General features: G+C 30.2%; 3 protein-coding genes across 9 annotated transcripts; all 3 read left to right on the forward strand.

Moving 5' to 3' along the window:
• Positions 1–309: 309 nt before the first annotated feature.
• On the forward strand, positions 310–9,637 carry LOC146528077 (uncharacterized). 6 transcript variants are annotated; one of them, XM_085205137.1, is made up of 13 exons: positions 321–377; positions 504–593; positions 1,622–1,727; positions 2,336–2,435; positions 3,181–3,283; positions 3,643–3,707; positions 3,870–3,998; positions 4,392–4,478; positions 4,572–4,673; positions 5,394–5,495; positions 5,763–5,883; positions 6,366–6,485; positions 7,055–9,637. In XM_085205137.1, the coding sequence occupies exons 3-13, from the start codon at positions 1,638–1,640 to the stop codon at positions 7,182–7,184; spliced, it is 1,149 nt and encodes a 382-aa protein (XP_085061263.1). In that variant the 5' UTR covers positions 321–377; positions 504–593; positions 1,622–1,637; the 3' UTR covers positions 7,185–9,637. The 6 variants fall into 6 exon arrangements, with proteins under 6 accessions (XP_085061261.1, XP_085061259.1, XP_085061262.1 ...); XM_085205134.1 differs by having other exon boundaries at positions 324–377; positions 3,166–3,283; XM_085205135.1 differs by having other exon boundaries at positions 310–593; positions 3,166–3,283; positions 3,646–3,707.
• A 674-nt stretch (positions 9,638–10,311) lies between these two features.
• LOC146528078 (coatomer subunit gamma-2-like) lies at positions 10,312–14,394 on the forward strand. The gene is made up of 2 exons (XM_085205130.1): positions 10,312–10,959; positions 11,876–14,394. The coding sequence occupies exons 1-2, from the start codon at positions 10,414–10,416 to the stop codon at positions 13,919–13,921; spliced, it is 2,592 nt and encodes an 863-aa protein (XP_085061256.1). The 5' UTR covers positions 10,312–10,413; the 3' UTR covers positions 13,922–14,394.
• Positions 14,395–14,730: 336 nt separating this feature from the next.
• On the forward strand, positions 14,731–26,488 carry LOC146528079 (uncharacterized). 2 transcript variants are annotated; one of them, XM_085205142.1, is made up of 16 exons: positions 14,731–14,980; positions 15,332–16,118; positions 16,878–16,978; positions 17,372–17,510; positions 17,861–17,992; positions 18,185–18,273; positions 19,051–19,821; positions 20,436–20,565; positions 21,106–21,182; positions 21,529–21,670; positions 22,279–22,373; positions 22,628–22,769; positions 22,857–23,121; positions 23,573–23,692; positions 24,934–25,032; positions 25,556–26,488. In XM_085205142.1, the coding sequence occupies exons 1-16, from the start codon at positions 14,861–14,863 to the stop codon at positions 25,695–25,697; spliced, it is 3,351 nt and encodes a 1,116-aa protein (XP_085061268.1). In that variant the 5' UTR covers positions 14,731–14,860; the 3' UTR covers positions 25,698–26,488. The 2 variants fall into 2 exon arrangements, with proteins under 2 accessions (XP_085061268.1, XP_085061267.1); XM_085205141.1 differs by having other exon boundaries at positions 14,732–14,980; positions 22,628–23,121.
• The last annotated feature ends 308 nt before the right edge of the window (positions 26,489–26,796 follow it).

Raw genomic sequence — 26,796 nt, forward strand, 5'->3', positions numbered from 1 at the left:
AATATTATTGTGCTAGAGATATCCATTTAATTTACATTTAATAATATGCAATTACTTTAATTTACTTTCATCTATTAAATAAACCGAAATAACAGAAAATCTGTACAATCTTCATTATTAGCTTGTGCTAATGAGCTTATCTTTATAAAAATAGTGTGTTATTTTATTATATTTAGTTAATTTACCGTATTTAATGTATGAATATAATTTCTAATTAAATTATAAATTGACTTTGAAAAACTTTAAAATAAAAGTATTTTTTGTATATGGCAGCATTGTAAAATGTATTTTTTCACAGGCTTTGTGTGTTGCTGCTTTTTCCTCGAAGTATCAGCGGTACGAGCGGGCGTCCATTTTGCATCGCCATATTGAAATTGGTCGGACATCTTTGGACGCCATGTTTAGGCGGACATATTTTATAAACATTTTCGCGTAAATTTCAAATATTTTTGCTCACTAATTATAAAACTTTTTTTCACTGAAGTGTATGGTATTGATTGCAGTGGAAATTGTCAAGGAAAAATCCTCGCCCACGCAGCAGTCCATATACGTCTCCAGGGGGCCGTGCAGCTTTTGTTATAAGCTAAATAAAGGTAAACTATTTCTACTGAAAACAATCATACTTTTTGACACATTGTAACAAGTGTTTCGAAATTTCTATGTATTTACGATTCGATTTGCGTTCTAGAGTCTATTAAAATGAAGGTCAATAAACGTAGGGTTGGTATAAAGAAAGATTGGCGTGGCCGTTTTGTATAATTATCTAAAAAAAACATTTGATGTCCCGGCCGGTTGAGCCGAGACGCACCTACTGCGACCAAATATTACTTTAAGCAGTAGATTCAGTTTATAAATATAGCAATATTTGAGTTTTGAAAGCGATGGGATCGTAGACAAACTATAAATTAATTACGCATGTAGGTTGTCTTGTAATGTGATATTAACACTAACGAAACTAGTTCGGCGAACGTTCTCCGCCCATTAACTTCTTATCGTCGATTTTCTGTAATAAACAGCACACTGTTTTCCGTTATATCCAAATCAACATTCTAAAAATAACTAACAAGCTCAATTAAAACGATAATGAATACTGCTAATTTCCATGACAATTCCAATTACTACTACAAAAACAAAAAATGACAGTCGTTTTTTAACTAGGCAAGACATTGAACAGACAATATAGGGCCACAGAATTATAAATGTTTTGTATAATTTCCATAATATTATTAATTCATTTGATTTTATAATTATGTTTATTAATGTAAAATTAACAAAAAAACAGGAAAAAAATATAATTATCAACCTTAAGTTGTTTTATTACATTAAGTAAAAAAGTTAAATTAATAAAAATAAATCAGCTTCACTCGCTCGCTTTAGAAAACATATAAAAATTTGAACTTAGCAGGATTTGAACCCGCACCTCTTTTTTTTTTCAAGTTTTTATCATAAGTGTATTTTACACAATTTAAATTTGTAAAAAAAATAGTATTTAAACAAAGATAATTTTTAAATTTATTACAAAAACAAGTTAATAACTATGACTTTTATTTGATATAAGATTAATGAATAATGCTGGAATAAAATACTATTATGCTTTAACTTTTCCTTTTTTCAATTTTAGAAAGGCTGGCTTCATAATGATGAATCAAGAGATAATGTGTGAAGTAGAAATAGGTACTCATGGTAGTATGGTTGAAATAGATGGGGATGAACAAGTTGGTATAAAGGTTAGTCTTTCAAATGAATTATAAAATTATACAAGTTTTTTCTTTATACTATTATTCTACATAGCGAAGTAAGTAGGGAGAACCTAATCTCAAGACTGCATTCTGTATGAATTTTAAGCATTGCATATTGAATTAGTGAACTGAACATTGCACTACTTCTTACCAGAGAGGGGAAATTAAAACATATTTAATGCAATCTTTCCTCCTAGTGGAGATAAAACCTATAACTTTACTGACAAATGTTGCCACAATGGCCTGATGATTGATGCTTTTCCTATATAAACAAAATATTTCCAGCACATAGCTGATAACAAAAAAACTAGTCTCAAAATGCTATGTTCTTAAATTTCTTTTTTGTTAAAAGACTAACTTGTTACACATCAGCCAATACACTACATTTGTTTCACTTTAGTGAGATGAGAGAGTCATGGACTACTATAAAAATACATAATATACAGTACCTCAAGTGAAAATCAAGCCTGCAATCATCAGCTTATATATATGAGCTTCTTATAGCACTACAATAGAGTTTTCTTTTTTAAAATCAAATCAAAATCTATTTTTTTACGTTCAATAATAAAAAATATATATTTTGTTATGATTTTTAGTATGAAGAAATAGAACCTGGACAGTATGAAGAATACATAACTGATGATCAATATGAAGAAGTTGAAGAACAAGTCATTGGTATGCAACATTTGGAAGAAGGTAAAGTTAAAAAAACATATTTATGTTGTAACAAGCATATAAGAATTTTGACCTAGCTTGGTGAGAACATATTCATTAGTGGTCAGAGCTCTTTTAATGAGGTCCAAGTTCTAACTCCACTACATTCAAATTTTTATGTTTTCTAAATAAGAATATTAAAGAACAGTAGGGTCAATGAGTTAGCAGCACTGAAGTCAGCAGCAGATAGCGACATATATTTGATTGTAGGTGTGGTGGATTACAATGTTGTCCAACTTGTTTTGTAATCAGAGCTTTAAGTGGCAAATGAACCCAGGACCGTCAACTTTACATTCAGACGCTGTACAATTTAGCCTTGACGACCTCATCTCACCTCAATGTTTTTGTTAATGATCTATTGGGTTTACATATAAATATAACATATCTTACTATTAACTAAATACATAATTTCAAAGTTATCTTTAAATGAGCTATGTTGTTACTTGTAGTTCTACATTAAAAAAAACTAAGCATGGGCTTAGTCTTTGTGGACCTCTTTTAATTGATTGTACGCACTCACACTAATCCCGGAAACTACTGGTTCGAATAGAAACATTATTTTTGCGTCGCCATTATTTATTTAGGGAGGCTATATAGGCTATATTACATCTAGTAATATGTCATACTATTTGGACACGGTGGGGAAACCGCATTTAAAAGATTCTATAATTATAACAAATATTGTGAAACAACATGTTGGCACGGCTGACAGACTACAAAATTTCAGTGGGCAGCGAAGAAGTCATTTTGCCGGGCATGCCAGACGAGGTTATGCACCAAGTGGAGAATCCTTACGATACGGTGTATCATGCGCCGGCTTCTACTAGCAGGTGGATATTTTGTGCTATTTCTGTTTTATTTGTATCCATTTGCAGATTTTGATCAGGTTTTAAATTTTGTAATTTTTAATTGTTTTGCCGTATTTTAATATTTCACACTTTGAGCCGCATATAGAAGAGTGTGCCACACAAATCCAGTCATCTGCTTATTCATTCTGATGCTGTCACATTGCAGCCTCATTTAAAATATTTAATTAACTAATATATTTTTTTAAGAAAACCTATTAGTTTTACACTTACATTACATTAATTATTAATTTATAATACATTATAATTATTTACACAATCCAACACAGTTTATAGTCCAAAATCTAGTTTTAAAAATTAATTGTAATTATGTTTTGTTCCAGAAGAGTTCGTGGCAGACCGCGTGTTGGAAACAATGCCAATAATATACACCATTTAATGCCTATAGGTGAGTATAATGGAAAATAAAGTTCATAAATAAATAAATATTGACTTTAAAATGATAGTGTTAGCAGAACAGGAAAGTAATTCAAATTAGTAAACAAAAAATAGTGCAGATCAAGTGGGTGAAGCTGAGAATGCTAATATAATAATTTTTTTGGGAATTCAGGTGAAGTCCCAATGGGTCTAATGGAGGGCAACAATCGTGCAGCGAGGAGATGGGAACAGAAGCAAGTACAAATAAAAACCATGGAAGGCGAATTCTCTGTTACCATGTGGGCTACAGGAGAAGATGATGGTAATATTTATTATTTATTCATATACTCTGTTTATCTATGCACTGCTCATTTTTCGAGACATTTCACTATTAATTGCTTGTTTAAGAAATATGGCATGTTTGGTAGCAGATAGCTACTTGGGAAAAAAAATCCTCAAGTAGCGATCATATCTACAGCCACTATTCAGTGTTACATAGACTTAGGAAATAGACTACGAACTATTTAGCAGAATGTTGCACAATTGATTAAAACATAGTAAAGTAAAATAATTCATGATGAAAAGTTTCATATATTAAAAAACCCCACACCCATTGCAACCCAAGGTGTCGCAATGGCCTATATAGCTTGTAAATGGTTTTTAGTTCTTACTAAAAATGTTAGCAATATTTTGTAAAAAACTGTCTTTATTTCAGATGACGGATCAAATCCTGAACCAGACCCTGATTATACGGAGTATATGACGGGGAAGAAGAATGTATTAGCAAATGATAATATGCCAGGTACGGACATATTTGTCATAATCTGTTACAGTACCGTCGACGAGTCGTGGCCGCCCTGAAGTTAGCTTTCTACAGATAAATATCTTTTTACAGGCTTAGATTTGTCAGATCCGAAACAATTAGCCGAGTTTGCGAGGCCAGGACACAAGATTAGACTAAAGAAACCTTCGCCCGAGTCGTCTGATAGAACAATAGGTATATAACATATTATCTATGTAATAATGTATTTAAAAAAAGACGGCTGCACGCTGTATCGAAGCACCGCATATAGAAGGGTACGTAAGGGAAACCTACTGATAAGACACTGTTCCCCACGCACCGTATGATTTTCTAGACATTGTGCTTTGCCTTGCTAGAGCTAGAATTGCAAGCATTTCTCACAAGTGGAAATTGAACTCAAAACCATGGCGTGTTGTAGGATCAGACTATATGTAATTTAATAATTACATATCCTCGCCTCGAATATCTTAGAGGCCTTTGGCGCGGGGGCGCAAGCGTGCGGCTGTAAACGCGACGGTCGTAGGTTTATTCGCACTTTGGGGGAATAAAATATTTTATATATTCGTTGCGTGGCGTTGATTTTCGCCAATGATCACGTAATACCTCGAGAATTCTGTGGAAAGTGGGAATCGCCTACCTGTCTTGTATGTGCGGGATGCTAAAATGCGTAGCGGAACTCAGCCCCTAGCTTTGCCTTGACACCAGAGCGAAGAAATGTAAATATTAAATATTTAATTTCTTTTTTTATTTCACTTTGACGCATAAACTACCGAACAGATTTAAATGAAACTTTACAGTTATATAGTCTATACATCAGGATCGCACATATTTTTACAGATTTTGTATAATTTGATAATAATATAATAATAAGTACATGCGAGTGGGTCACTAGTAATACATTATTTTTTTTTTTAGCGTGTCCACACAAAGGTTGTTCCAAAATGTTTCGCGATAACTCCGCAATGAGGAAACATTTGCATACGCACGGACCTAGAGTACATGTTTGTGCTGAATGTGGTATGTACTTATATTTATATATGTACTTTTTTAGCTTAACGCTGTATTTTGCATATAGAAGTGTAGACACAGGGAACTTAGGAATAAGACACTGTTCTCCATGCACTGCCCAATTTTTGGAACATTGATATAGCATAGAGCTTTTGTGTGGAAATGATTATAGTCCATTCCTCTGAGTAGGAATCGAACCTAAACCGTCACGTTTACAGTCAGATGCTGTGCTGTTGGACCACGACGATTAATGTTTCTTATATTTTAAATTTTCAGGCAAAGCCTTTGTAGAAAGTTCCAAGTTAAAAAGGCATCAGCTGGTCCATACTGGTGAGAAACCTTTTCAATGTACATTTGAGGGCTGTGGAAAGAGATTCTCACTTGATTTTAATTTAAGGTTAGTTTTGATGATTGATTTATTATATTTTTATTTATTAATTATTGTAATACAAACTCGATCACTCGAAACACTCAATCTATAGTGGTCTGCTGGCCGTACCTTTGATGAAATAGGAAACTGAATTATTCTGTAAACCACCAAAGAATAATTTATCAACGTTAAAAAAATCGTATTAACGTTGATAAATTATTGTTTATTCTCTCTGTTCTTGTAAGGCGCGGTGTTAAATTCCACTACTCATATGCTTCCAGAATTCAGCGCAAAGTGGGGAACGGAAGAGTCATAATGAGAAAGGAGTGACTGCCTTTGCTATATGCGGGATAAAACTAAAAATAACTGTTCTTGTAGACGGAGCTCGATGTTGAGTTCTGCTACTCATAATTCACATAATTTTATACTATTTTATCATATATAGTTTACATACAGCCTTAATTCATTCTTGATTGTAAATAATATTTGTTTTCTTTTATCTCTTTCAGAACGCACGTCCGTATACACACAGGTGATAGGCCATATGTCTGTCCATTCGATGGCTGTAACAAGAAATTTGCGCAAAGTACCAATTTGAAGTCCCATATACTTACACACGCTAAGGCTAAGTGAGTATAATTATACATTTAGAAATTTATTTCAATTGAATAAGTATTTTAGCTTCACACTGTATCCCGCATATAGAAGGGTATGTGGAGGCCGAAGTCTTGAGGCATTGCATGACCAGTGGTGGAACTTAAAAGCTAAATAAATTAACAATAAGTATAAGATTAAGATATATCGCAGTGCTTGTGGTGGTGGAGTCACCCAATGCGATGATTGTGGTTTAGATTCGGGAGAATTGTTATATTTAAATAACTTCTATTACCTCACGTTAGTAGACCGAATGCTGCATTGAGTTCCTCTGTACGTATTGTTTTGAAAATTGAGGATCAAAGTGGTTTAACACTAGTTACTTCTCTTTAACTATTTTTGATAATAAATAGTAAAATGACTTGACATTATGGTTGTGAAAAAAATAAAATTCTCTTTGTCTTTACATAAGATTATTTCCAGTTGTGCTGCTTCCACGAAAAAAGAGGAAATATGTATAGATATTTTATTAATATTTGATTTAGAAATATATATTTTTTTGTTTATATAGAACAGTTGATTAAAATATTTTAATTTTTTTTAGATCAAGAAACTGCCTATCACGCAATGGAGGCGCGTCCTACGAATCAGCAAGAACGACACCTCAATATGTTCAACTAGAAGTGTCCCCCGACGATTCGAACCCGCAACTAATCTTCTACACCCATGAGTGATAGTGACTTAGTGACTCAGTGATTAGTGACGTAAACATGTGATAAATATATGTACAGTTTTATATATGTATAACATAGTGTCTAGGTAGGTACTGTTGAATTATTGATGGATATTGTCTTGAACTGGCAACACTACATTTAGGGTTGCCGTTTATTGCATCTTTTTTTTTCATATTGAGCCAGTGTCAAAAAGTCAATTTTAAAATGTCATGTTCTGTTATGTAATAATGGCAGCCCTAAATATTTTGGTAAATTTTTCAAGACTGTTTTATCTTTATTGTAATTATAACAGTGAAACTAAAAGTTCGTTATGCATTTGAAAATGGATTTTTCTATTTAACTTGGTAGGTGTTGCCATGTGAAAAAATTTACACCAAGCATAATAACTTCCTGAAAAATACGCTTTTATATGGTAACACTAGTTTTAAAATATTGTTCACATACATGTAGTTGTGTTTAGTTTTAATTGTGCATACATTTACTTATAATGCTATAATACTTTTTTTATCAAAATAGACATAACTTTATTTTTTAAATATAGAGTTATTTTAAATATATTATTTTTCTTATAAAAAAAATGTCATTTCATTTAACTGTAAGAATGACATAGTAATGCATAAAGACAATAACTTTTGTACTTACAAAATAAACAAATGATTAAGAATGTTAACAATAGTATCATAAAGTTCAAAATTTTTAAACAACATAAATACAGAACTAATATTCAATAGGAAGCATAGGTTGAAATGTGTATCTTCATAATAAGTAAATGATATGTACATTCATACATAATTTTATGTTCATTAATACTCTGTAGAACAAAATAGTTGAAATTTTAAAAAATCTATCTGTGAGAGAATATATGTAACGAAATTTTTATTACTTTATTTTACTATGTAAAGGAGTACCCTCCTCCTCCTTGTGTTTATTATATATATATTGTATAGAGACTAAACAGATGGACCGACTTCATTGACTAATATGTCCATTGGTTCATATCAACCTTGGAAGTGTCTTTGAAGACATGACTGTAATCAAAATTCACCACAGCCACAAGCAGATGCTATATTGTCAAAATTTAAAAAAAAAATGTAAATATTTTTGATTTATTTGTTGATTGATTATAGAACTATTTCATTGATGTAGTTGTTCAGTATTTCCTTTGAAGATATTTTAAAGTATTGTTTTTTTTTTTCTTATTAAGTCTTAAATTTTATAATAATATAGAATTTATAAAAATAATACAGAATAATAAAATAATACAGAATTTATAAGTTTAAATTTTAATAGATGGAATCTAAAGTTATAAATAAATTCTACAATTTATAATATAATACATATATGTACACTCTTTTCATTTTGTTCTATAGAGTATCAATTGTTCATTATTGTATAAAAATGCCAAAAAAAAAAGATTTGTAATATAGATTAAATATATTTTTTAATTTGACAGTTTTTGCTAAAGAGAATTTATGTAGGGGTGAATAAATTTGTATCTTAGTCAGTTATATTTAAAAAAAAACATGGTATACTAATGTTTCATCTTTCATTTTTTTTGTATTTCATATCTTGTATTTTTTTATTTTGAAACTTTACATTCTATAAAGTCATATGACATTTTATGTTCTAAAAGATTACAGAAAAAATAACAGACTGAAATACAAATTTTAAAGTATGGAAGTAGTCAGATCTTTCTAATGGTAAAAAAATATTGACCAAAATATACTATAAAAAATGTTGTTTATGCAAATATCTTTAAGTAATATGTATAGTTTAAACAGCAGACACAGCAGCACATTTTACTGCAGTTGTCACTAAAATACGGAGTAATGAGTTAAGAGAACGGTATATGTTATTATATTGGTATAGTTAAAATGGTAATAAGTTGTGAGCTAAATATTATTATTTCATATTTAACTTTCATATGTAACATGTATGTTTCTTTGTTTGAAGTGAAAATATTGGTATTTTCTTAATTCAATTTGATAAATATTGTTCAAGGCAACGGCACTGATTTTATTATGTTTGTTTTTTCACTCCAAATCACTTGTATGAGTAAATTTTTAAGTATTGACAGATCGATCCTGTTTTTTTTTAACTTATTGTAGAATACATTGTTTTTTATCTTCTTTATTTTTAACCAAATGAAAAAAATGTCATAGATGCTAACATTTTCTTTTTTTCGAACTTTTGTATTGTTGTATATTTTGGTCAATAAATTTAAAAAAACATATTTTAAGCAGATTTTTTTATTTTAAGTATGTCTCTGTTGAAATAAGTTCATAATGACTGATGTATATAGTGTATGTTATTATCAGCAGTCCGACGCTTTGTGATATTTGATCATTTTATTTTATATGAAATTAAGTATGGGAATGTTTCAAATGTTGCAATGGGTCGAACAAGATTGTAGAGAACAATCTAAAGAAATAAATTGTAAATATTTATATAAATATTGGTTTTATTTGCTATCTCAATGGTCACCTAATTATGTAGATTTTTATCTTACTTACAATTATGCAAAAAATTCACCTTTTTAATCTGTCACCATTTGAATTTTGGAATTGTCAGGCAGACCCTTAAAATTACTGTGCAACATGCTTCAAAGATGTTGCTGATATTGTAGATATATTTTAAACTAATTTTATTACTGAAAATCCTTTGGTAAAATCTGCCAAATTATTCTGTGAAATTCAGCCAGGGTAGTATCTGACGCCATTATAATGTCGACCGCTATGCTGGATAGAACAGCCTGTTAGCCCCTCTAGTCGTTTCTATCAAAGTAAATATATTTTTCACTATCCTAGTTCCATAATAATGTCATCGTCAGAATTGGATATTTATTAATATTAAGAGAATTGATGATTTATTCAGATTTTCACATGTGCTTAAGTTCGCAAGCTTACGTATGTTTGTCCACAAATTTCTAGAAAACAAAATCATATCAAGAAAATCCTAATTGTTTTTCTATGGGATATTCTAATTTAGGGAACAAATATGAAATTCTAATATCTGCATAATAAATAAATAACATTGAACCGACTCGATTTTTTAAAATAAAAAATTAAAATGGAATAATTTAATTTACAACTATTTTTTCTGAATATATAACAAATGACAGTTGTCATTTGACATTTCACAAGTGACAACAAATCGAATGTGACGTGTAAGCCGAAAACTGTATTCTACGGCACCGAACTTTTTAATTTTGCCTAAAAAGAAGCTCAAAATGAGCTCTTTTAAGCGAGACAAGAAAGAAGAAGAGGACAATGGAGGCAGTCCTTACGCTAATTTAGACAAAACAATCGTTTTGCAAGACGCAAGATATTTTAATGAGACTCCGGTGAATCCACGAAAATGTTCCCACATTTTATCAAAAATCCTCTTTTTATTGAATCAAGGTGAGAATTTTACGACCCAGGAAGCTACAGATGCATTTTTTGCAACTACTAAGCTATTTCAATCGAAAGATGTAATGTTGCGCCGTATGGTATACTTATGTATAAAGGAATTGAGTAGACTCGCTCAAGATGTTATTATTGTGACATCTTCCCTAACTAAGGATATGACTGGGAAGGAAGATTTGTACCGAGCGGCGGCCATAAGGGCGTTATGTAGTATAACTGATAGTACTATGTTACAAGCTATAGAAAGATATATGAAACAGGCAATTGTTGACAAGAATCCAGCAGTTAGTTCTGCTTCTTTGGTGTCTGCTTTACATTTGTCATTCACTGCTCCAGATTTAGTTCGACGTTGGACCAATGAAGCTCTGGTATGTATGATATTAATCTTTTTTATAGCTTAAATTTTAAAATTATATTCTTAAGTATTTTAAATATGATTAAATTATGTGAATAAATTTTCATTTACTTGACTCTGCAAGTCTCTTGAATTTGTGCTTTTTTGATAGAGTTAGATACTCCCTAAAATGCAATTTTGTATTTTATCACCAAGCAGGAATGAGTCTGAATGTGGAAAGGAAAGATTTTTTTCTCTTGCTGTGTTCTGCATATAGCATAGGAGAAGTGGAGGAACCTAGTGTTAAGACATTACACACCCCATTTTCAAGTTAATTTTATTTGCACTTTCTTGTGTTACTGGAGCAAGGAAATGAAAACAATCCATTTCCTCAAGCTAAAATTGAACCCACAATAATAATGTTCGTAGTCAGACACTGCCACGGTGTCCTCCTATGGAAAGTGAGAATTGAGTTTAATGTTCAAAGATTCATTCCATATATGCAAAGTATTAACAATCTTATCATAAAAACATTGTAATTTTTTTATCTCATCTGATAATATTAAGTGTAAAGGAATTGGATTTTTAAACTTTTTAAGGCTAAGCAACTTTTCATATAGTTTTGCTTTGTGAATTATGTTGTTTATTTATATGTTATATTATTAGAAATTAAACTTTTTATGTTACTTTATTAATATTTTTATTTGTTTCTGATATTATTATAATTAACTTATAATATGCTATGCATAATTTTATTTAACATTGTAAATTTTTGTTTTGAAAATTTTAATTTCCATATTTTTTTCCAAATCAGAAATACACATTTTTTCTGAGAACCAAACCTGCAACTATTGAGTACACCACCTTTAATTGTTAACCCAACAAACAACAGCTTCATTTATTTTTATTTCATTCCATATAATACACATTATTCTTATCTATTGTTACAGGAAGCTTTAAACTCAGATAATGCTATGATGTCATACCATGCTTTAGGCATTTTAGCGTGCACTCGTAAAAATGACAAACTTTCGATAGTGAAACTAGTATCCAGATTAACTAAAAGTCCCTTAAAATCACCATATGCTTTATGTTTATTGATTCGCTTAGCAGCCCAATTAGTTGAGAACAACGATTCTGAAGCCGCCCAAAGTTATATAGAATTTATAGAATGCTGCCTACGTCATAAATCCGAAATGGTCATATATGAAGCAGCACATGCTATTGTTAATTTGCGGAAAACTGCTAGGGACTTGGCACCAGCGGTATCCGTGTTACAATTATTCTGTGGCTCATCTAAAGCTACTTTGAGGTTGGCTGGAGCTAGGACATTGGCTAAACTAACCATAAAACATCCTACAGCTGTCGCAGCATGTGCTGTCGATTTGGAAAATTTGATATCTGATCCAAATCGATCAGTTGCAACACTAGCTGTTACCACATTGTTAGCGACCGGCGCAGAAAGCTCGGTAGATCGCTTAATGAAACAAATATCAAGCTTCGTATCGGAAATTTCGGATGAGTTCAAAATCGTTGTTGTCCAAGCGATACGGCGTTTATGTCAAAAGTTTCCCAGAAAACACCAGTCGTTAGCAGCGTTTTTGGCTGGTATGCTTCGTGATGAAGGCGGTCTAGAGTATAAAGCTGCGATCGCTGATGCTATTATAGCCCTGGTTGAGGAAAACCCTGATTCCAAAGAAACAGGATTAGCTCATTTATGCGAATTCATTGAAGATTGTGAACACACAGCTTTGGCTGTCCGTATATTGCATTTACTTGGACGTGAAGGTCCTAAGTCACGACAACCTTCACGTTATATTCGATTTATTTATAATCGAGTTATTTTGGAGTCAGGACCGGTACGTGCAGCTGCCGTATCGGCTGTTGCTCAATTTGGCGCACAAAGACCAGAATTACTTCCAAATATTAAAGTTCTTCTTGCTAGATGTGAATTAGACGATGAAGATGAAGTCAGAGATCGGGCTTTATATTACAATGCTATTTTGGACTCTGGAGATCAACAATTGATCAACGATTTTATAATAGATGTCCCAAAACCGAACCCTGTCTTGCTAGAAAAAGCCTTACGAGATCACATTGCCACAAAGCCAAATGAGCCATTTGATATAATGAACGTCCCCACGGAAGAAAAACAAGAGACAAAGGAAGACGTAGTGCAGATTGAAGTTCGTAAACCAAAAACAATGTCTCTAGAAGAAATATATATTGAGCAACTTGCCAAAGTGCCAGGTATTGAAAAGCTTGGTACACTCTTCAAAACTAACACACCAATAGAGCTAACAGAACCAGAAACTGAATATAGAGTGCGCTTGTTCAAACATGTTTATGTTAAACATATTGTATTTCAATTTGAGTGTATCAATACTCTCAATGATCAAATCTTAGAGCAAGTTCACGTAAGATTAGAATGTCCTCCAGAATTTGAAGTAAAATCGATTCTTCCTTGCCAAAAGCTAGTTTATGATAAGCCAGACAGCGTTTTCGTTGTGGTGGAATATCCTTGCGCATTTCTAGAAAGCATGGGTTCATTTGGAGCGACATTAGAGTTTGTTGTGCGAGACTGTGACCCGAACACCGGTGTACCAGATCCTGGCGATGGTTACGCTGACACCTATCCTCTTGAAGAATTTTACATGGGCGTTGCAGATCAAATCAGGCACAGAATAATTGGTGATGATTTTGAGCACACCTGGGATCGTGCATTCGCTATTCCAGAAATAACTGATACTTACGCCTTGCCAGAACTGGATCCTAGTTCAGCAGCTAAAGCGGTTTGTGAATTCTTGGGCTTACCCAAAGCAACAATATTGGGTGAAGCAATAAAAGAAATAAGGGGGTGTGGAATTTTTAGAAGTGGCGCGCCTTTTATGGTTCGAGCACGGATTGCGTCAGGTGCTGTGGGAGTCACAATGTTGATAACTGCAAGGTCTCCCAGAGAAGATGTTGCGCAACTTTTATTGGCAGCAGTTGGTTAAATGGTACTTAAGTATGTAGTCTTTACTTTATTTGTAAACATAATGTTAAGTTAGATTGCAATATTTCCGTGTGTTGGCATAAGTATTTAATAAGTCTCACATACTACTACTTGTTTATAATGAATAAGTTTTGATTGAACGGTAGTTTAGAATGTTATCAAAATTATTTAATATATAATTATACCTAATATATTAATTTATTTATTTTTTTATGCAATTTTTTATATTTATTTAATTTCGAGTATAAACAGTGAGTAAAAGAGTATGAGAAACATCATACTAATAGTTATACTTTTCTTCCTAGAACTTTAAATATGTAACGTGAAATACACAAATTATAAAACGCATAAAGTAAAAGACCCAATATTACTATTTATATATTTATATTGTGTATGCATTGGAATCAGTATTGTAAGTCATTCCATTTATCACAATTAGACAACCTTTTGTAATCAATAAAAATTTAAAATAAAGTTTGTTGGTATTACTTTGAATATTTCCTTAAAATTTTAATTTAAATAGAATATTTATCAAACAATATTAATATCTGTAGAAACATTTCGTTCAAGAACAATTTTAATACATATACATAAAACAACGTTTAGATTTGAAATAGAAAATGTGAATTATTTATTGTTTTGATCTAAAATATAAAATAATTATAAAATTTAACTAAATCTCTAAATCTCTTAATGAGTAATATGAATTGATTATCTGGAAATCGATTTCTTAATCGATTTTAAAAATGAAGTTTATAATCTACTACTGTCACATTTTTCGCGGGTAAGCAACATTTTTGAAACTTCATTTATATTTATATGTAAGGTACATACAAGTTTCAAATAAATGTCGAAATTTGGAGAATCATCGCAAAAATTGCTTTGTGTTTCCATTGTATTTATAGTACTTTATTTGTGATCTATCAATAGTAACTTCATAATGAGTAATTCTAATACATCAAATGAAAATTGGATTTTATGTCGTTCTAAAAGTATGCCAGGAAAGTTTTATTATTTTAATGTAATTACTGGTAAAGCTCGGTGGAGTGACGACACTGATGTAAGTTTGTCTATAAATAATCTTATTTCACTAAGGTTACATTCGTTTATTTATTATTTTTAATTGATGCCGTCGTTGCGCACCAAGGGACAAGTATGCTACGGTGATACGATGTTGTTGCTTCAAATTCCACTCAAGGAGAATTCCTCTGGTAACGACAGAAAGCGCGGTGTTGACTTCCTTCAACACGCATTGTCTGGAGAATTCGGCGGACAGTGGGAAACGAAAGTATCTTCATTTTAATGAAGTGTCTTTATACTAAGTTCCCAGGTTCCCTCTGCCTACACTGCTACCGTGCTACGTGCTAAACAGTGTGAAGCTAAAAATAATTATTATATCTTTGACTTTTAGGGAAACATACGAAAAAAAGATAAAAATATTTATAAAGTTATAGACAATTCCTATGTGTATCCTGAACCTGTTTTTTTACCTGAGGAAATACAAAGAAACAATATTAAAAAAACTATTTATTCTTACACCAATAACCAACAAAATTTGAATAAACCTTGTCCTAGCTTTGGCCAAGTGATGTTTCCTCAATATTTCCATCATTCACCTTCACTCATGCCAGGAGTTATGTGGACACCAATTCAAATGCCAACTTTTACAATATGTAAAAAAGGAAAACCAACCTTAGATCAATCCACTCAGACTTCTGAATTATGTGATATAATGATACAAACTTGTAATATATCTTTATCTGAAAGATTTACTATGCTAGGATGTACTACTGACTTAGAAAGTTATAAAAAGAAAATAGTTATTTCAAGCCCACTTCATTCAGTTAATTGGTGTCATAAAACAACTTTAATAAGCAATGATGATGATAATTATATGAAACAGCACTGCACAAGAAAAATAAGGTCTCCTATACTAAAAGAACCAAATTTCTCAGAAAAAACATTCAAAGAAACTCAGAAATTACCATTGAAAATTAACAATTCAAAAGATAATATTTCAAATAACAATATTGAAACTGTTAATTCTTCTCAATCTAAAGAATATATTAAAGAAAATATGGATAAAGAAAAAGATGTATTTCAGAACTTAGATAAAACTGATTTAAGGCATTTATTAATTTTAAAAAAGCAAAAATCTATTGATTCTAGTGTTTTTGGAGGCCATAAAAAGGAAAAAGGTAAGATTGAATTATTTATAAATAAAATGCATCTAATATAATCTATATAGATAGATTAGATGCATGCAGATTAGACGCAGTATACACTAATATTATAAAGCTGAAGAGTTTAAGTGGTTGTACAAGGTAATCTCAGTAACTATTAGTTACAATTAAAAATCCTTTGTGTTTGATAGTTCTTTTATAAAGGTTGTAGTCCATATTACCTACCACTGCTCTGCCTATACCATGTGCGGGATATAAAATCAAAGGTGTTTCAGTCACAAAATACTGAAACGGAGCAAACTTCTATTGTATTTTAATAAACAGTTACTTATACTTCAATCAGATGTTAGTCCTTTCCTTGGAGTATATTACTCAAATAACATTTATCAAATAATTTAAAATTATATTAATAATATTATATAAGAAGAAGAGCTTTTGCTTATTCACCTCTCATTTCATACACAATAAGTAAAAAAAGCCTCAAGTAAATGTTATTAAAGTTATATTGTGTGTTGATTGACTGTACTAGATTTTCTGTATCCCATAAAAAAATATAAAACTAAAAACCATTACAGCATTATTTAATTTTTATGTATGATGGTTTTAATTAAATTTCAATTCATTTAAACTAACAGGTAAACAATTTATATTACATTTAATTAGTATGAATGAGAAATAACAAGGAAATAAAGTACTTGGAATATAATAAATTCCCTGGAATTAAATCTACAAACTAATTACCATCCAATGCATCTTAAAAATATATATTTTTAGGACTCAAAACAGTGCAAAACGTTCCAGTTAAGAAAAAAATTACTTTCAACCTTGATACAATGGATGATATTTTTGATAATAAGATAAAAAATGGTGACAATGTAAGTAACGAAAAAATATTTTAAAAAACCTGTCTTCAAATCTACAATATGTACAACCTTAACTAAAAAGTAGATAATGTTTTTATTAAAATTTAAAATTATTGTAGGAATAATAGTAGTATTTTAAAAATATTAATCAATTATCTATTGCAAATTTTTACCTATGTACCTATAATGTACATGTTCATATCTCAAAAACTACTGAGCTGATTTTGATAAAACTTGGACTATTCACAAAGTTGGAATAAGCCTCATTTAAATAAAAAAGAACAATTTTCTGCTTAAAAATTAATTAGTTAAAAGGATGCAGGTTCTATTCTCGTAATTTTTCATGGATTTCTCAATGCCTGCAATTTTTTTATAATTTCCAAATTGTCTAATATTTTTTTTTAGAAGATAAAACCACCTATGCCCATATATTTATTACGAAATCTCGTTGAAACACAAAATTTAATTGATAATTGGTATATAATAACCGATAGGGATGTTCTCTTGGACGATATAAATTTTATCACAGATTATATTAATGGAGGTGAGTTGGTTTTATTTCATTTTATTTTGACATTTTGTTTGAATGCGCTGATCTCAGGAACTGATTCTGGTTCCATCAATGTATTGAAGGTTGTCGTGTTGTCAATTATCGAGTTTGGTCTACAGGCTATAATTATTTTACGTTAATCGTTTACTTGAGACGAATAGGTAAATACACAATATGTACAAGAGCCACTCGAGCGAGTTGTGGCACTCAAAATACAATGCGGTGTGTGAGGAACGGAGTGTTTAAACACAAGGTTTCCCAAACTCCTATAAGGATGTTGCAAAAAGTTGATTTTTTTATTTATATTATTCCTCAACTTTTAATCTACAAAATATTATTTTCAGATGATATTTGTAAATTATTAGTACTAAAGTCTGTTTTAAAAGTCGTTGAAAGTTCTGGACGCGGTGACGGCGGGCGTCCTGAAGTACTGGCCGCGAGACAAACATATAGACACGTTGTAAATTATAAGAAAGGTTACTTTTATACGTTTTTTAAATTTAAATGCTTCAATGTTATTTTACAGCCAAGAAGGAAAATCTTTTTTTAGAAACTTTCCGAAATAACTATTCATATAAAATCAAACTTGAAAGTTCTTTTTATTTAAGTACCAGTTAGGTACTTTTGTAGCATTGAACAATTATAAACATTAAAATTAATAATTTCAGTTGAAATAATTGATATGGGAAAAAATATGACATTCAATGATCAAATCATAAACTGTTGTTTACAAGGAATCAAAGAAGAGAAACATGTAGTGAGTACTTCTATAGTAAATATTGTAAAGGTTCCACTTGAATTTTTGTGGGCTATATTATATAGTTACCCTTCGCACTTACGTCCGTACACCTACCTCTAGTGACGTAGAAAGGGGAGGGGCAAGGGGGGGGGGCATCATGACCCGGGCGCCGCTCATAAAGGGGCACCATAAAGTCCGTTAAGCTCGCTACGCCACTGGGCTTCTCTCAATGTTGATCTCTGACATACTCTATATACAGACATGTTATAATATACTTGGCCGGACAAAGCTACACGTGAAAGCTAGTTTATTTTATTTATGAGTTTTGTTTTAATTTGTACTAATTCAACATACGAGTATATACGCTCCTCCTATCGTGTATATATATTGTGTGTCTCTTTTTTATCACACAATGTCCTTCGAGTGTTCTCCATACAACGTGACATTGGCGAAATGTTAAAAGTGTGTCGAAAGTGCTTAAGTTATTGGTACTCTCTTTCTTAATGCCATAAACTAAGAATTGAATTGAACTAATTGAATATAATGAAATGAGCAAACGCATCTATTAATTAAAAGCATGTAAAGAAAATGTTACCCAATGTTTTTTTTTATATGTAGTACTAGTTAATATAAAAAATACCTATATATGTATCAATTTGTAATTTAGAAAAATTTCTGTTATATATTCTGGTTTTAGTTTGTTAAATATTAAACCAATGTATTGTCTGGCATATTTTTCAAAAATGTTTTTTAGTTACCTTAGAAATTTATATTTAATAACATATTGAATAACAGGTACTAATAACAAAGAATACTACGTTACTAGAACGAGCGAAATGGTTTCAAATACACGCATATTATTTAGATGATATAAAAAATTGTAATTCTGAAGAAAGATTCCACACTAAATCATCAAAATCAGAAGGAAACATAGATATAAAGAAAAATACGTTTCTACAAACAAAAGAAGATTATTATGATCCATTCGTTTTCAATAAATCTAGTAATTTATATAATAATATTGACAATCAAATTGAAATTTTGAATGATTTCGGATCTAATGGTAACAATAATGATAAAACTTTTAGTATAAAACAAGATGGTAAAGAAGATCTGAAGATTTGTAGAGTAATATCTAATTTCAATAGTAGTAAACAAAAAAATGTTTGTAATAATTCAGAAGAAGTTTCAAAAATCATAAATAGTACATATACTAATAGAAAAACAGATAATAATGATCAAAAGTCATTCAAACCATTAATTTTTCAAAAAATATTTTCAAATTCTGATAATGTTTTTGATAAAACTGATGCAGCTCAGGAGGATAACAGAGGTTGTGGACGTGGCCCCAGTAATTATTACAGAAATGAATCAAAGACATGTCAAAATTTTAATCAAAGCACAGATAACAAAATTAATAAACATACAGATAAAGATAAAATTGAAAATAAAATGAGTTTTTATATAAAAGATAAAAATATGGAAAAAAATATTGTTATAAGAATAAATGAATACAGTTGCTGTTATGTTCAATTGATGGAGGAATTCATTAATATTGTTTTAGAGGTAATGTATACTTTTTTTATTAGCTTCACGCTGTATCTGGCACATAGCAAGGTGGGCAAAGAGAGCACAGTGTTAAGACATTCTGTTTTCCCATCAAGGCACTTTTGTTTCGGAACTCACGGCGCGTTTTGATTTTGATGGAGGTAACATTTATCTTTAAATATAAAATAATATAAATACATCGTATTTTCCGGGACGCGCGGGTTCATAGCCCGTTACGTTCAAATATTTATATGTTTTCTAAAAAAATATATTATCCAGCGTATAATATGTATTACAATCGTAAAATTATTTAGTAAGTATTTAAAAGTCTTATTTATAATTACTAAAAATAACGATATTTTTATAAGAATTTGTTTAGTATCGTATATGATGGAGACAGACATGAAATTCTGAATGCTATACAAAAATATAAAAAAAAAACAATGTAATTTTTATTACCATGAGTTGGCAATCGAAGCAAGTGGGATATAAAACAAAAGGAGGGTTGGAAAGCGAAACGAGCGAGGGTTAGCAAATGAAGCGAGCGGGCGGTGAAGCGAAACCGTCTCGTGTTTTCATAATCATTATTTATATCCTTTAAACTATTATTTATTTCAATCAATTTTTTTTAGAAAAACTCATTTGTTAAGCATTTGGTGCCATGTTTCTTCCACGAAGGACTGGAGTGTCTAAAGGAATTCTGTTTGAATGTCAACGTGAAACATGTTATAGATAAACTTTTATTGCACTGGAAAAAAAAAGGTAATAGTATACGTTAATTATGATATTTAACCAACTTCAGAAAAGAGGTTCTTAATTAGACTGTATGTTTTATTGTATGTTATCACATTACTTATACAATTATGAATGAATTTTGAAGATTTTTGTTTTGTATAATAAGTTATGTTTTAAATATTAATTTTATAGTAATTTTTTCAATACTATTTAGAAAAATCAACAAAATGCGTTAATATTGCTCCTTATTTTTATTTAGACGTACCTACTACTGTGTATATGGCTTTAAATAGAAAATGAAAATAATTCCCCCGTGTCAGAATTGAACCCACAACAGTCGCGTTTACAATCAGATACTGTGCCCTGGGGCGTAGTATCATCAGAGGCTCCATAGTTCTTTAAATTTCTCTTTCTTCTTTGACATTTTGATAATTAAATTTTGTTATTTTTTAATACTGTAAAATTGTTTTTGTTTACTTACATTTGTTTTATAACTTAGGTACATTTTTTTTTAGTAAATTAAAGGTTATTTTTACAGCTTTATTATATTTTAATTTCTTTTAACAGATAATATAAAAAAAGCAAAACCCAATGATTTTATGCGTTTATTAGAATATGGATGGTTATTAATAGATCTATTGAAGGTGTGTGTATGTTTTATTATAACAATTAACTAATTACTTAATTTGTGTTTATATTCACTTTATAGAGCAGGTGTTGGGAACCTATTTTTTTTTAGAAAAGATAAAAGTTTTAATGTAGGTGAATTGCAGTATTCAACGCCGCGCTTTTGCTTTGATGGCAGAGTAAGAAAATGAAATATTTCTGTTTATCACTCGCTTGTGCCAAACAGCACAATTTAAAAATATAATTTTTGGAACTCACTTTTACATTCTTTATAATACCTACATATATGTTTTATTTATACTAGTAAATAATGTAATGTAAATTTTAAAATTTTCATAAAATACTTTTAACGTATTTGAATAGGATTCCATACCAGACGCTTTTAAAGAAATTATCTATTTATATAGAAAGTTATTAGAGAATATAGAAAATCCAGTAGTAGAAGACATTGAGTTTATACAAAGATCGCCACGGGAATGTCAAGATAATATAAATAGATGTAATTGTAAGTAAAATTTTATATATTTTCTAATAATTTTAAGATATCTTAGAATAACAAAACAGAATCCTTATGGGACTACTTTGAGCCCGTGTGTCTGTTTACAATAAGTAAGATCTTACAATATAAGTAAAGGAAAAAATCGAAATTATATCACGGAAAAAAGCTATCATAAACTTATATTTATAGTAAATATTTCGTATAAAATTTGTGAGACTCCGACCGTCACCCGCAAACTTAGGTTTTCAATTCTTGTGAGTCACGTTCCCGTTGATGTATTCGTACAATTATAAAATTGATACCGAACCCTCTACCGGACCCAGTCCTATATGATGTACGAGTTGGATAGGCCCGGCGAAGGTTCCTTACGTAAGTACGCAAGTACGCAAGTGCGCTTGATCGGTTTGTTCAAAACTACTATGTTAGGTTCCGCTCCTTTTAACTCAAAGTAGAAAACAGAGTTTCCTAAAACTAAGTTTACCTCTCGCATTCGTCAGAAAGTGGGGAATGGAGTGTCTTAATACTAGGTTACAATTTATTTTTGTATTTAATAGTTATTATATGTAATTAATAATAAAAAATAAAATATCATTTTTTTATATTTTCTTTTACAGTTGTCAAAGATAAATTTGAAATAGTCCATTATCTGAAGAAACATTTCTCCGAGTGGAAAGATTTTGAAATGCCTGAGCAAGAAGGTGATTTAAAGGTATGTGTAATAATCTGTTTACTTATTTAGAAAATGTATAAAATATGAAAGTAGCGGGATTTTGACCCGCACCTCTCGTTTCTCGTCCACGCATTCTGACCACTAGGCCATCTTCTTCGTTCTTATTCGAGCTATGTCCCAAACACTGCTCCATGTTCCGCTACCTTAGTAACGTTTTTTTTAATATCACTTCTAATACTACACCATACTATATACTACACTTCTGCTTTCTAACAATATATTATCTTTTTCAGAATAGTAATGACGATAATAAAATACAAATAATAAGAACATCTGGAAAACATTTAAAATCATTCAAAATTGATAATAAAAAACGTATAACATTTTGTACTAATAGTGAAAATGAAAGTAGACTAAACAAAAATAACTCAAAAAGTAATAAAACTGAGGCAACATTAATAAGAAATCCAAAAGTAATGGAAGAATATGAAGAAACAATTAAAAAATCCGATTTGTTTTTAGATTTTAATGAAGCAATTGAATCTAGTTTAACTATCGTTACAAATAATGAAGTCCGTGATAGTTTGACAAATGTGAACTTAGTAAATGACAATGAAATCAATGATAGATTGATTAATGATGTTAAGTTAGTTAATGATAATGAAATTAATGATGGTCATAATGATACAATTGATAGTGGATGCGAAACTGAAATGCATACGTCATCGTTTTTGCAAGATTTTTTTGTTCATTTGAGTTGTACACTTAAAGATATTTTTAGTTTTGTGTGAGTATATTATGGCCCAAGAGCCAGGTGTTATAAAATCGAGCGAGCTCGAGCTCGAGATGCTCGAGCTCTAGATGGCTTTATTATTGATATTTAATAGACTTGTAGTTTATACTAAAATAAATTTAATTTTGTCGTATCGCAGTGCTACAGTGTCTGTCTATATGCAATTAATGGTTCTGGGTCCGATTCAGACGGATGGGGTAATGAATTATTTTTCTTTGCTCTGGTCAAAGCGCGGCGTTGAGTTTCAATACCAATCACGTAATGTGATGAGAAATTGGGCAGTGTGTGGGGAAGGAAGTGTCTCAACACTGGGTTCCATCTGCCTACCTGCTATAGGCGGGATACAGGGTGAAGCTAAAAAATTTATTTTTGTTATTTAATACTGAATATATTAAAAATCGATAATAATATTAATATTTAAATATTTTAAATATTTAAATTTCAGTAATAAATGTAACAACAACCTGCGAGACGAAACTATAAAAAAGAAGGATAGAAATTGTATGTATGAGCGAGCGACACAAACCTTTGACAATTTGAATCATATTATAGATAAATTAAACAGGTATTTTTAAACGAAGACAAAAAGTTTCGAATTATGAGTCACACCAACGTCTTTTGCTAATTTAGCATTACTGAAAAATTTTTAACTGGCGAAAAATGAATGTGTATTTGTTTTTGAAACATCGATACAATTCGAAAAAATTAAGTTTTTTTTTCACTTTTAATAATTTTTAACCTCAATTTATATATATTTGCAATGTTGAGAAGAAAACGTTGATTTTACAGCAATATTATTTTATAGCATTGTGCGACGTCACGCTGCGATTTGCGCGTCTTCGCTTGCGTACACCTACATACTGTGACTCATTGCGCTCACACTGTTTTGTTATAAATTAAGTTGTTTTTCTTATAGTGAATCTATAAAATGGTTAAGTAATATTGTATTGTCTACATATATGTAATATTGCATAATAAACACCCTAAAAATATTTTTTTACTGTATCATATTATAAAAGTATTCGGAAAAAGTGTTTGAAAAGAGTAGATCCACACAAACAAAAATTAAAATATTTAACTTTTTACATCTTTACATAGGGAACTTACTTTAAATAAAATAAGTTATTTTGAAAATGTTTTATAGTTGACTTTGTTTTTTATATTTGACTAAATGTCAAACGATTATTATTATATTATAGATATATAACTTAAAATGCATGTAGCCAATCCGCATAGCCCACAATAAGACATGATACTCGCAGCGTGACGTCATCGTAGTAATAGCGAGTGAAGGAACGCAAATTTTAAAGTGTTCAAACTTTACATCGCTGTAACTTTGGAAATCCTGGTCCGATTTCGATGAAATTATAGTTATTTGCAAGAGTAGGTGCAGTTGCGGTATTTTTAATATTATGATGCGTTGGTGTGATCTATTAATATATAATAATATATATAATAATGCTCTTATTTTATCGTAATTTTGTCGAACAAAATATTGTTTTTTTTATTGATGAACCGATTAAAATAAAACATTAAACCATTTAAACCGTTTCTGAGATTAGCGTGAACAAGTAAAAAAAAACATTGGTAATTCACATTCAGGAAACATAAAAATTTGAACGTATCAGAATTTAAACCCGCGCCTCGTGGACACTGTCCAAGCGCTCTGATCATCAAATCACGCTATGTTCAAATTTTAGGTTTTCTAAAAAGTGTTTGATAATGTTCCCAATAATATATTTTATCTTCTACAGGCTGCAATCATTTACAATTTTATTATATTTGATTTCTTAATTTTATTTTCAGTATTATTGAAAGGGAAACGAAAGAAAATAGCAAATTGAAGGCTCTACTAATAAAGACCGGTCAAGACATGTCCGACGATAAACGAATCACGAGATATAGGTGAGATATATCTTGAGATATTTTATTTTTAATTTAGTAGAAATTGTACATGTTAATTTAGTAGAAACCTATATGTTCTAATTTTAATAAGGAATTCTTGAAATAGTATTTATAATTTAAAATGCATGAATAATTTTATAATGTGTAATGTATGACAAATGGAAATAATTACTCGTTGTGTATGATACAGCCTATTATAGACCTATTTTCCTCGATAAGTGGACTACATTACACATTTTTTTTTCAATTCAAACCAATTATTCCTGAGGTTAGTGCATTGAACTAAACAAACTATTCAGGTTTATAATATTAGTATAGACAGTATTGATTAAATATAGATGTATATATGGGGACACTATCAAATGTGTGTACGCTATGACATGCAAGACAAAATAATTTTTCAATTGAAACTAATAATAGTTCTTTGGATGAGCGCGTTCAAGCACCCAAACTCTTTAACTTTATATATTATAGATATAGATATATTCTTGATAATATTTTTACAAATTCTTTAATTTTTCAGGCAAACGGTAATAAAGTGTCTGGAACAAGCACAGATATTAAAAAGTTGTTTAAAATTACTATTAAACACAAATAAACAGAACGTGACAGATAATGTTTCAATGGACAGTTACAATGTTACTTATTTTAATATTTTTGAGTGAAAATCTTGTTTCTTTTTTTAATATATTTTTATTCTTTATTTTTTTTCTTGTTGTTAAAGATTGTTTGTTTTGTTTTCTTTGTACGTAGTTTCACGTTTTTTCCCGCGTAGCCGGGTAGACAGAGACATTTCGTTCTTCCGAATTCGCCATATTGTGTTGTTGAGCGGTACCCAACGTCGCACATTTCAGTCTGGTCGCCAGAGCAAGGAAACGAAAATAATTAATTCCTTCAAATGGGACTCGAACCCATAACCGTCGCGTTTACAGTACACGATGGGCCGCTGCGACACTTTCCTTTTTTTGTTTGTTTTGATTAAGTAAGAGTATAATTAATTTGTTTGTTGATTTTTCATATATATTTTTTTAAATTAGTAGATTTGATGTTTTTTTTTTGTTTAGTATTTTTGTACCATTAGGATAATTTTATATCATATTCAATATTACCTATTTTTTATCTAAATTGCTTACTATTTAAGATACAGTTGTATCTGCTTACATAAAAATTACATAACACACATAAAAATTAAATACTACACATTTTTTAAAATTAAAATTAGTAGATTTGATGTTTTTTTGTTTAGTATTTTTGTACCAGTTATACCATCTAAAATGTTTACTAAATACATAAATTTGAAATAAGTAAAAAAGTAATAATATACATTTTTTTTTTCTTTAACATTTACTTAAAAAATATGTTTATTTTAAGCATAAGTTGATTTTATTAATAGATTGATTAGTTATTTTCAAGTCAATTTTTTGTTGTTAAAAATCAAAAATAAGATATTTAATTATTTGTTGTTTTATTTTACAAAGTTTTAGTTAATACGTCAGTACGGATATATTATAATTAGTAACCCTACGCTGCAATCAGTGGCATATTTCACATATGATACAACAGATATAATTTTAGGTAGCTGATGGTAGTAGACTGTTGGACGAAACTATAGACTTCACAAGTATTTAATACCATCAATCAATACCATCAGGTATTTAATGCTCTAGTTGGTTTGAGTAATTTGGAAAAGTAGTTTGTGCGAAATTTCGGTGGTTAATTTCCACTTGCACTTTATGTAAATAATGAGTATTTCTACATTCTTGG

Source organism: Heliconius melpomene, chromosome 20 (assembly GCF_056956725.1).
Source record: "Heliconius melpomene rosina isolate 202511_hmr_F chromosome 20, ASM5695672v1, whole genome shotgun sequence".
NCBI lineage: Eukaryota > Metazoa > Arthropoda > Insecta > Lepidoptera > Nymphalidae > Heliconius > Heliconius melpomene.